The following is a 12,541-nucleotide window of genomic DNA, read 5'->3' on the forward strand; positions in this document are numbered from 1 at the left end:
TATAAAAGAACCGCACCTTCACTAGTCAGTGAGAGGAGACGCTTCCTCACTGACCCAAGACGCTGGGGTCCTGGCACACCAAAGCTTCAACATGCAGTGGTCAGGCAGCCCTTACGGGGTGTCCAACTCCAGACCAAGACGGGGTCCTTCATTCTCTCCCATCAGGTAATGGGGTTGGCTCTTTCCTAGGGGATTCTTGGCTTTACACCCGCATACATGCTAGGCACACTTAGGTACACTTCGATAGGGTCCACATCGTAAGAGTACGCTTGGTTACTGTCGTTTATATACCTGCATATATTCACTGTTGGTGCTTGTAATCTCTTGCGTTCGCTTCTGTCTATTGATTGTTGCAGCAAAGAAGTTTTATACGAGAATGACGCAGGTTCAATAAATGTTTATTGAAAACAACCCCAATGAAGGGTCAAGGGTTCTCATGTTCGATGGTTGCCAGAAACTATTCGCTCTTTGGTAAGGTTGTGGGGCTTATAGTGGCACTGAGAGCTAGCTGGTCTAAAGGCGAACATATCCTTTCGGGGTGTCTGGAATCAGTCTGGACACCAAACCCTTCATTTATGTTGTACAACAAACCCGCTGATCCTATATAGATTTATAGGAACTACACACAACCACCGGAACCCTGTCACTAGGCGGGAGCACTGCCACACGTGGAACCCTGCCACTAGGCGGGAGCACTGCCACACGTGGAACCCTGCCACTAGGCGGGAGCACTGCCACACGTGGAACCCTGCCACTAGGCGGGAGTTCCTAGGCCCCAACTCCCCCTTATGTTGGACAGGTCCTCCGATCAGTCTAAGGTCCTTCCGTACCCGGCCGTCTTGCTCTCTGCACACTTCCTTCGTGCCTGTCTGTCCCCATGCTTAGCCTGCTGTGCCCGTTGTCATCTGTGACCTCTTTGTTGCGCCGTCTATTCCTTTGGTCTTTTGCACCCATTTTTCTGACTGGTCTCTTGTACCTATTTTGCCTTTTGAGCTATGGTCTTTTTTCTTGTTGTACCCGTTTTTGGTGTCTTGTGCATTCATGCCTCTTTTGCCCATTTCACTCTGCTCAATCTTTGGGCCCGTAATTGTGCTCCTCTCTTCCTCCCTCCCTCCTCCCTCCCTGCTTCTCCTGCTGCTTTCCCAACTCTCCCTTGCCCAGCATTATCAGACTCCTCCCCACCTAAGACCTCCTTAATGGTGACCGCTGCGCCAAAGGCAAGCCCGATGGCACACAGACTGCGTTCTGCGCCACGGATCCTTGTCCATCCGAATGACACTGCTACACCTCAGCCGACTTGCTAGCGCTCCACAATGAAAACCGCCACAACCGCTGCCCAGTGCTGCACCGTATCGCAAAGTAGGTCCTTTCTCATGTGCTCACTGCTGCTTTTCCTGCATCATCCCTCCACACACCTCCCACCTCACCCCATATCGCCTGCATGCTCCTCAACATCAGATCTCTCTGCAAGCATGCCACCGAGATCTGGGATCTCACCTCTCACTCACTCCCCGGACATCCTCTTCCTCACAGAGACCTGGCTGAGCCAGTCTTGCACCCCCTCCATGGCCATCGCCATGCCCCCTGGATTCAAGATCCTGTCGCGACAAGCCACACATCCCGGGATGATGCTTCACAGTCATCTACAAGGATACAGTCACCTGCACTACCTCTTCAGATGAACCAACTGGGCTCAATAAACCCCTGCAATTTCTACTACAGATCAAGCCACTCCACAACCATCTCCGACGCCCTCGCTAATGACTGCCAGGACCGCGCACAACCTACAGCAGCCCCCTCGCCATCAGCATCAACGACTGCCTCCTACTCAGTGACCTCAACATTCATCTCGATAACCCTAAGGACCACAATACTACTGACCTCATAGAAGGCCTCGACAATATCGGCTTCGCACAGCTTGTGCTCACACCGCCGGGCACACACACCACCCAATCTTCATGTCAGCAACAAGATCACTTTGAGCCATCTCTCCCTGCTTACATGAACAGACCGCTCCATGGTACACTTCTACATCGGTGCAGCCCACCAAACCTAAACCGACCATCAAACTCAGCCACAGCATAACAGAAGCAGATTGGACACATGGCCTCCGATCCAACCAGCCCACACTGGCGACCCTCAGAAAGATCTACCCACCTTCAACAACTGGATCACAGAAAGCGTCAACAATGTGGCCCCAATTAAAGAAATCAGACACACAAGAACTCATGCTCCACCACGCTGGTGCACCAAGGACATCATACTCCAAACACCACTGCAAGCAGCTGGAAAGAAGATGGAGGACCAGCCAAGACAACACCTCCAGGAACACCTCCAAATCGACCCTCAGAAGGTACAAGGCACAGATCAAAGAAGCCAGCAAAGCCGCCCTCATGATCAGACTCGAAACCTGCCTCAACACCGACAAAGAGCTCTTCAACATCGTCAAGGAATTTACCAACCCGACGGCTGCCACCAACACCATCATCCCCTCAGAAATCCTCTGCGACAACTTTTCGGACTTCTTTCACAACAAAATCTGCAAGATTTAGTCAAACTTCGCACCCCAGCCTACCATAGAGGACATCATGACGCAACCTCCCACCACCACCAGGAACACCCACCTCCTGTCTAAAGCCCCTTCCCCACAGATGACCCCATCAAAACCATGCGGCGCAAGCTTCATTGGCCCTCCGAGGGAGACTGTGCCTTCCACAGCACTAGCACTGACTCGAAACTGTAGCAGCTGCGGTTGTAAAGGGAAGTTTAGTGGAGGTCGGTATCTTTATTCGTACGCAGCCTTGGACTTTAACTGTTTTAGATGCTACCGGCTGTCAACTTAAACCCTTGACCCCCCTGAAAGTCGGTGCAAAGATTCGATGGCAATTGTTATTCGATCCTGTTTTTGTAAGTTGATTGTGATTGAGTCCTGCATGCATTGAAACTACTCCAGCCTTGCGGCAAGACAGCTCCTCTAACTGGTCTTTAAATACCTGTGCCGTTCTCCTCTGGCCACAAACTGTTCCAACTGATGGCAGTAGCACTGCTCCTAAAGTACTGAGCTAACTGTGACTGTTGCGTATTAATTTTTAGTTTTTTTTCTATATTTCCCACAGCACTCAAGGAAACGGATGTTTATTTGCAACGTATAAAAAGCAGTAAAAATGACCTCAAGCCTCCGCCTTATAAACACATAAAGGTACGGTGTTCCCAAGACCTGGGTCTGTTTGATACTGAATTGTAGATAACATATGTGGATCCCTGATTTACTTCTGCCTGATGCGTCTGCCTAATGTTTACTGTGTTGCTTCTGTCTGATGTTTACTGCAATGCTTCTGCCTGATGCGTCTAGCTGATGTTTTTTTGAAACCGATTTTATTTGTTATGTTACACATATATTGCAGAGCTCTGTATCCCAGAGACATCTTCCCAATCAACCCACACAGATATGATGACTTGAATTTTTCCAATGTTGCCCAAACAAATATTTGCAACACGTAAATTGAAAACCCCAACTCCCCACCCCTCCCCTCGATTGCAAACGGTCTGCTCAGCCCTGCCCCCCACATACATGCATAACCAGGCGAATGAATCTCCCGGAGTCCCCCGCAGTTACACCCCCACCTCCCGTAGCATATCCATACCTTATCACAGTGAATGACTTTCCTCCGCCGGTGATGGTTCTAACATGAAACCCTGATAGTCCGCCAAACATCTCCAGATTTTGTAGTGCTTCTGTGAACATCCCTAGCAACAAAAATAGCCTATTCCAGCCCCATGCAGAAGTAATGTAATGTAATGTAATGTAATGTAATTTAATGTAAGGTAGTTTTTATATAGAGCAGCTATCACTCCACGGAGCATCTTGGCGCTGAGAGAAATCAGGCAGCTGGACATGCACTGGATCAACTGCTCATCTCGGTACACCAATCATTTCATATTAGCCCTTTACACAGTGTGTCTGGCAGGCTAAAAATCCAGGTTTTTAGTAATTTCCTAAATGCTGATTCAGAGGTGATTTGGCGGAAGGGCAGGGGCAGTTTGTTCCAGGCCTTTAATCCCAAGACAGCCAGGGCCTTCCCTCCCCTAGTTTTTAACCTGAAAGTAGGGATGGTCAGCAGATTTGCGTTTGAGGATCTCAAATTACGTGAAGGTAGGTATCATTCTAACATCCTCTGAAGATATTTGGGCCCTCGTGAGTGGTAGGCCCTAAAAGTGATCAGAACGACTTTGAACAATAGTCTAGCCCGTTCTTCCATGCGGCCATAGACGGAGCTCTTGGCGCCTTCCATGCCCTGGTGATGTCCCTCTTTGCCAGTGTGTAACCCAACTGTCTAGTTGATATTTACTTCAATGCTTCTGCCTGATGTTTACTGCAATGTTTCGGTCTGATGTTTACTGCGATGCTTCGGTCTCATGTTTACTGCGATGCTTCGGTCTGATGTTTACTGCGATGCTTCTGTCTGCTGTTTACTGTGATGCTTCTGTCTGATGTTTACTGCGATGCTTCTGCCTGATGTTTACTGCGATGCTTCTGCCTGAGGTTTACTGCGATGCTTCTGCCTGATGTTTACTGCGATGCTTCTGTTGATGTTTACTGCAATGCTTCTGCCTGATATTTACTGCGATACTTATGTTTGATGCTTACTGTGATGCTTCTGTCTGATGTTTACTGCGATGCTTCGGTCTGCTGTTTACTGCGATGCTTCTGCCTGATGTTTACTGCAATGCTTCGGTCTGATATTCACTGTGATGCCTCTGTATGATGTTTACTGCAATGCTTCTGCCTGATGTTTACTGTGATGCTTCTGCCTGATGTTTACTGCGATGCTTCTGCCTGATGTTTACTGCGATGCTTCTGTCTGCTGTTTACTGTGATGCTTCTGCCTGATGTTTACTGCGATGCTTCTGCCTGATGTTTACTGCGATGCTTCTGCCTGATGTTTACTGCAATGCTTTTGCCTGATGTTTACTGCGATGCTTCCGCCTGATGTTTACTGCAATGCTTTTGCCTGATGTTTACTGCAATGCTTTTGCCTGATGTTTACTGCGATGCTTCTGCCTGATGTTTACTGCGATGCTTCTGTTGATGTTTACTGCGATGCTTCTGCCTGATATTTACTGCGATACTTATGTTTGATGCTTACTGTGATGCTTCTGTCTGATATTTACTGTGATGCTTCTGCCTGATGTTTACTGCGATGCTTCGGTCTGCTGTTTACTGCGATGCTTCTGCCTGATGTTTACTGCAATGCTTCGGTCTGATATTCACTGTGATGCCTCTGTATGATGTTTACAGCAATGCTTCTGCCTGATGTTTTCTGCGATGCTTCTGCCTGATGTTTTCTGCGATGCTTCTGCCTGATGTTTACTGCAATGCTTCTGCCTGATGTTTACTGCGATGCTTCTGCCTGATGTTTACTGCAATGCTTCTGCCTGACATTTACTGTGATGCTTCTGCCTGATGTTTACTGCGATGCTTCTGCCTGATGTTTACTGCGATGCTTCTGTTGATGTTTACTGCGATGCTTCTGCCTGATATTTACTGCAATGCTTCGGTCTGATATTTACTGCGATGCTTCTGTTTGATGCTCACTGTGATGCTTATGTCTGATATTTACTGTGATGCTTCTGCCTGAGGCGTCTGCCTGATGTTTACTGCAATGCTGCGGTCTGATGTTTACTGCAATGCTTCTGTCTGATGTTTTTCTGTGATGCTTCGGACTGATGTTTACTGCGATACATTTGCCTGATGTTTACTGCTGATGTTTACTGCAAGGCTACTGCCTGATGTTTACTGCAATGCTTCTGCCTGATGCTGCTGTCTGATGTTTACTGTGATGCTTCTGTTTGATATTTACTGCGATGCTTCTGCCTGATGTTTACTGTGATGCTTCGGTCTGATATTTACTGCGATGCTTCGGTCTGATATTTACTGCGATGCTTCGGTCTGATATTTACTGCAATGCTTCGGTCTGATGTTTACTGCGATGCTTCTGCCTGATGTTTACTGTGATGCTTCGGTCTGATATTTACTGCGATGCTTCGGTCTGATATTTACTGCAATGCTTCGGTCTGATGTTTACTGCGATGCTTCTGCCTGATGTTTACTGTGATGCTTCGGTCTGATATTTACTGCGATGCTTCGGACTGATATTTACTGCGATGCTTCGGTCTGATATTTACTGCGATGCTTCTGCCTGATGTTTACTGCTATGCTTCTGCCTGATGTTTACTGCAATGCTTCGGTCTGATATTTACTGTGATGCCGCTGTATGATGTTTACTGCAATGTTACTGCCTGATGTTTACTGTGATGCTTCTGCCTGATGTTTACTGTGATGCTTCGGTCTGATATTTACTGCGATGCTTCTGCCTGATGTTTACTGCAATGCTTCAGTCTGATATTTACTGTGATGCCTCTGTATGATGTTTACTGCAATGCTTCTGCCTGATGTTTACTGTGATGCTTCTGCCTGATGTTTACTGCGATGCTTCTGTTGTTTACTGCGATGCTTCTGCCTGATGTTTACTGCAATGCTTCGGTCTGATATTTACTGCGATGCTTCTGTTTGATGCTTACTGTGATGCTTCTGTGTGATGCTTACTGTGATGCTTCTGTCTGATATTTACTGCGATGCTTCTGCCTGATGTTTACTGCAATGCTGCGGTCTGATGTTTACTGCAATGCTTCTGCCTGATGTTTTTCTGTGATGCTTCGGACTGATGTTTACTGCAATGCTTTTGCCTGATGTTTACTGCTGATGTTTACTGCGATGCTTCTGCCTGATGTTTACTGCGATGCTTCTGCCTGATGCTGCTGTTTGATGTTTACTGCAATGCTTCTGTTTGATGTTTACTGCAATGCTTCTGCCTGATGTTTACTGCAGTGCTTCTGCCTGATGTTTACTGCAATGCTGCAGTTTGATGTTTACTGCAGTGCTTCTGCCTGATGTTTACTGCAATGCTGCTGCCTGATGTTTACTGCAATGCTTCGGGCTGATGTTTACTGTAATGCTTCTTCCTGATGCGTCTGCCTGATGTTTACTGCAACGATGCTTCTGCCTGATGCGTCTGTCTGATGATTACTGCGGTGCTTCTGCCTGATGTTTACTGCAATGCTTCTGCCTCATGCTGCTGTCTGATATTTACTGCGATGTTTACTGCGATACTTCTGCCTGATGTTTACTGACATGCTTCTGCCTGATGTTTACTGCGATGCTTCTGCCTGATGATTCTGCCTGATGTTTACTGCGATGCTTCTGCCTGATGTTTACTACGATGCTTCTGCCTGATATATACTGTAATGCTTCTGTCTGATGCTGCTCTCTGATGTTTACTGCGATGCTTCTGCCTGATGGGTCTGCCTGATGTTTACTGTGATGCTTCTGTCTAATGTTTACTGTAATCCTTCTGCCTGATGCTTCTGCCTGATGTTTACTGCGATGCTTCGTCTGATATTTACTGCGATGCTTCTGTTTGATATTTACTGCGATGTTTCTGCCTGATATTTACTGCAATGCTTTGGTCTGATGTTTACTGTGATGCTTCAGCCTGATGCGTCTGCCTGATGTTTACTGCGATGTTTACTGCGATGCTTCTGCCTGATGTTTACTGCAATGCTTCTGCCTGATGATTCTGCCTGATGTTTACTGCAATGCTTCGGCCTGATGATTCTGCCTGATGTTTACTGCGATGCTTCTGCCTTATGCGTCTGGCTTATGCGTCTGCCTGACATTTACTGTGATGCTTCTGCCTGATGCGTCTGCCTGATGTTTACTGCAATGCTGCGGTCTGATGTTTACTGCAATGCTTTTGCCTGATGTTTACAGCTGATGTTTACTGCGATGCTTCTGCCTGATGTTTACTGGGATGCTTCGGACTGATGTTTACTGCAATGCTTCGGTCTGATGTTTACTGCGATGTTTACTGCGATGCTTCTGCCTGATGTTTACTGCAATGCTTCGGTCTGATGTTTACTGCAATGTTTACTGCAATGCTTCTGCCTGATGTTTACTGCGATGTTTACTGCGATGCTTCTGCCTGATGTTTACTGGGATGCTTCGGACTGATGTTTACTGCAATGCTTCGGTCTGATGTTTACTGCGATGTTTACTGCAATGCTTCTGCCTGATGTTTACTGAGATGCTTCTGCCTGATGTTTACTGCAATGCTTCGGTCTGATGTTTACTGCAATGTTTACTGCAATGCTTCTGCCTGATGTTTACTGCGATGCTTCTGCCTGATGTTTACTGCAATGCTTCGGTCTGATGTTTACTGCGATGTTTACTGCGATGCTTCTGCCTGATGTTTACTGCAATGCTTCGGTCTGATATTTACTGTGAAGCTTCTGCCTGATGTTTACTGCGATGCTTCTGCCTGATGCGTCTGCCTGATGTTTACTGCAATGCTTCTGCCTGATGTTTACTGCGATGCTTCTGCCTGATGTTTACTGCAATGCTTCTGCCTGATGCGTCTGCCTGACATTTACTGTGATGCTTCTGCCTGATGTTTACTGCAATGCTTCTGTTGATGCTGCTGTTTGATGTTTACTGCAATGCTTCTGCCTGATGTTTACTGCAATGCTTCGGTCTGATATTTACTGCAATGCTTCTGCCTGATGCGTCTGCCTGATGCTTACTGCAATGCTGCGGTCTGATGTTTACTGCAATGCTTCTGCCTGATGTTTACTGTGATGTTTCGGACTGATGTTTACTGCAATGCTTCTGCCTCATGCTGCTTTCTGATGTTTACTGCGAGGCTTCGGGCTGATGTTTACTGCGATGCTTCTGCCTGATGCGTCTGCCTGATGTTTACTGCAATGCTTCTGCCTGATGTTTACTGCAATGCTTTTGCCTCATGCTGCTGTCTGATGTTTACTGCGATGTTTACTGCGATGCTTCTGCCTGATGTTTACTGTGATGCTGCTGCCTGATGTTTACTGCGATGCTTCTGCCTGATGATTCTGTCTGATGTTTACTGCAATGCTTCTGTCTGATGTTTACTGCGATATTTACTGCAATGCTTCTGCCTGATGTTTACTGCGATCCTTCTGCGTCTGCCTGGTGTTTACTGCAATGCTTCTGCCTGATGTTTACTGCGATGCTTCTGCCTGATGTTTACTGCGATGCTTCTGCCTGATGTTTACTGCGATGCTTCTGCCTGATGTTTACTGCAATGCTTCGGTCTGATGTTTACTGCGATGCTTCAGCCTGATGCGTCTGCCTGATGTTTACTGCAATGCTTCTGTCTGATGTTTACTGCGATATTTACTGCAATGCTTCTGCCTGATGTTTACTGAGATGCTTCTGCCTGATGTTTACTGAAATGCTTTGGTCTGATATTTACTGTAATGCTTCTGTCTGATGCTGCTGTCTGATGTGTACTGCGATGCTTCTGTCTAATGTTTACTGCAATGCTTCTGCCTGATGCGTCTGCCTGATGTTTACTGCGATGCTTCGGTCTGATATTTAATGCGATGCTTCGGTCTGATATTTAATGCGATGCTTCTGTTTGATGTTTACTGCGATGCTTCTGCCTGATGTTTACTGCAATGCTTCGGTCTGATGTTTACTGCAATACTTCAGCCTGATGCGTCTGCCTGATGTTTACTGCGATGCTTCTGCCTGATGTTTACTGCGATGCTTCTGCCTGATGTTTACTGCGATGCTTCTGCCTGATGTTTACTGCGATGCTTCTGTCTGTTTACTGCGATGCTTCTGCCTGATGCGTCTGCCTGATGTTTACTGCAATGCTGCGGTCTGATGTTTACTGCAATGCTTCTGCCTGATGTTTACTGCTGATGTTTACTGCGATGCTTCTGCCTGATGTTTACTGCGATGCGTCTGCTTCATGCTTCTGCCTGATGTTTACTGCGATGCTTCTGCTTGATGCTTCTGCCTGATGTTTACTGCGATGCTTCTGCCTGATGTTTACTGCGATGCTTCTGCCTGATGCGTCTGCCTCATGTTTACTGCAATGCTTCTGCCTGATGTTTACTGCGATGTTTCTGCCTGATGTTTACTGCAATGCTTCTGTCTGATGTTTACTGCGATGCTTCTGCCTGATGAGTCTGCCTGATGTTTACTGCAATGCTTCTGCCGGATGTTTACTGCAATGCTTCTGCTTGATGCTTCTGTCTGTTGTTTACTGCGATGCTTTTGCCTGATGTTTACTGCGATGCTTCTGCCTCATGCTTACTGCAATGCTTTTGCTTGATGCTTCTGCCTGATGTTTACTGCGATGCTTCTGCCTGATATTTACTGCGATGCTTCTGCCTGATGCGTCTGCCTGATGTTTACTGCAATGCTTCTGCCTGATGTTTACTGCGATGCTTCTGCCTGATGCGTCTGCCTGATGTTTACTGCTATGCTTCGGTCTGATGTTTACTGCGATGCTTCTGCCTGATGTTTACTGCCAGTCTCGCACAGATGTTTAATACGACAAGTCCCAATTTTCACAAAGTTATCATGTAGTGTGGGAACTCCTTTTCACCAAGACACGCAGTCTGTAATCGCGGTCTTGCATGTGCTTGGTGAGAGGTCCATTAGGGCACTCTTTAGTACATCAGACCCTAAGTGCCAGGGCACCATTTACTAGGGACTTACAAGGGTGCTAAAGGTTCTGCCAATTGGAACAATTGTACAGTTTTGGGAAAGAGCTCTGGCACTGGGGACCTGGTTAGCAGGAACCGGTGCACTTTCAGCCGAAATCACATATACCAGGCAAAAAGTGTGTGGGGAGTCCATGTCGAAAAGTGGCACTGTCCTACAACTGCGTCGGTCACAGCGTTCACGTCCATGGTGGTCTTGAGCTCCTTCCATATAAAATGGATGGATGATTTACTGCTTCTCCCACTGTAGGTCTCGTTTATTCGTCAACCTATTTTCCTAAGAACAGTGATTAGTGTAGGTCTGGTGGGGGTCTCTTCGATCTAGATCGTGGGTACTAACCAACATTTTCCTGGGGGCGCAATGTTTGGTCTTTGATGTGACCAAGGGCAGCATTGATGCCAGCAGAGGAGGGGGGTGTTAAGTGGATGTAGGGGAAGCAGAGCAAGTATATCTACTGGCTGAACTCAAATGCACAATGTGAAACCAGAAAACCTGGGATGAATCCCGGTTTCTCAACTTGACCAAATAGTGTGACCCTGGGCAATTGTTTTATTTCAATTTCCCTCCTTTTTCTTCAATCTCACTTGTAAGAGGACCTCGAAATACATGACTTCAAGATGCGTGTTGTACAAAACCATCTCCTGTGCTCGGATTTAATCACCAATGGCATTGTTATTAGGGTGTGTGTGGGGGGGACATGAAAGTTTCTAAATACATGTTTGAAAACCATCACTTTAAAAAAATACTGCTGAATGCTGTATAAATGTATTTACTAAGGTGAAATCGTTCTACAGGTCAATGAAATAGACTTTTTGAATTTTGAAAAGACAATCGTATTTCTGCATGTTTGCTGTTGGTGTTCCTAAAGTTAAGGGCCCAGTTACTTCCTTTTGTTTAACTGCAATCAACCTTTTAAGTAAATGTTTGCTGTATATTTAACTTTTTTTCATGTTGGTGCTGAGTCGAGTAAACAGTAGCCCAGTGCTGCTCAGCGGGCCGCATGTAAAGGTCAGGAGGGCCGCAGTCGGCCCCCGGGCCGTACTTTGAGTGTCACTGATCTAGATCATTCTTTAGGTGCGTGTGTTCTGTATTACACACCCGTCCTCTGTGACTTGCCTCCATCACATACCCACCCCGACTACCGCAAACTGCATTAAGTGGATAACTTATTGAAAATCAGTATGGCACCCGTGTGAGAAAGTACCTCTTTTGACGTGGTTAGCCCCCACATTTTGCCTGGTATTTGATGTGGTTTTCATTGTAGTGCACAGGGTCCTGTGCCAGTGCTTCTTCCCTAAAACATATCCCCAATTGGTACTTCTACCTCCTGTAAGACCCTAGTAAATTGTACCTGGGTACAGAGCGCATTGGGGCTGAAGAGTGCCCCCTAGGGACCCTTCACGTATGCCTAGCAGACTGCCAATGCAGCACGCATGCCCTGGTGCTGACAAAAACAACAGTTGACGTGGCTCATTGCCTGTGTGCCATGCTAACCAGCACTGCCTAAAGTATAGGTTAGTCACCCCTCTAGCAGGCCTTCCAGCCCTAAGGCAGGGTGCACTATGCCGCAGGTGAGGGCATAGCTACATGAGCAGATATGCCCCTACAAGATGTACGGCCATTCTTTTATATCGTATGTGCCGGGGAAGAGTACATGGGCTGGAAGCTTGATAACTCGAGTTCTCCAGCACCATGATGGCTTCTTCAAACCCAGGAGTGTTTAGTTCCAAACTACTCCTTTCAGTAAATCCACACTGATGCCAGTGTGGGATTTATTGAACCATGTACTCAGAGGGCAGCTCGGGGGTGCCTCCTGACAACCTCCCAACCCTGGTGTGATAGACGGGTTGTAGGCAGCCTGCCACCACCAGACATGTTTCTGGACCCCTGGGTCGAGAGCCTCTGCTCTCTGAGACCAGAGACAAAGCA

General features: G+C 46.9%; 1 protein-coding gene across 1 annotated transcript in view; it reads left to right on the forward strand.

Moving 5' to 3' along the window:
• LOC147725804 (histone-lysine N-methyltransferase NSD2-like) overlaps window positions 1-12,541 on the forward strand; it is a 262,511-nt gene that overhangs the window by 130,705 nt on the left and 119,265 nt on the right. Inside the window, exon 6 of the mRNA XM_086959981.1 lies at window positions 3,117-3,199. Coding sequence (XP_086816107.1) covers window positions 3,117-3,199 — 83 coding nt within the window. The remainder of the gene's footprint in view (window positions 1-3,116; window positions 3,200-12,541) is intronic.

Source organism: Lissotriton vulgaris, chromosome 3_1 (assembly GCF_964263255.1).
Source record: "Lissotriton vulgaris chromosome 3_1, aLisVul1.2, whole genome shotgun sequence".
In the NCBI taxonomy this organism is placed as follows: domain Eukaryota; kingdom Metazoa; phylum Chordata; class Amphibia; order Caudata; family Salamandridae; genus Lissotriton; species Lissotriton vulgaris.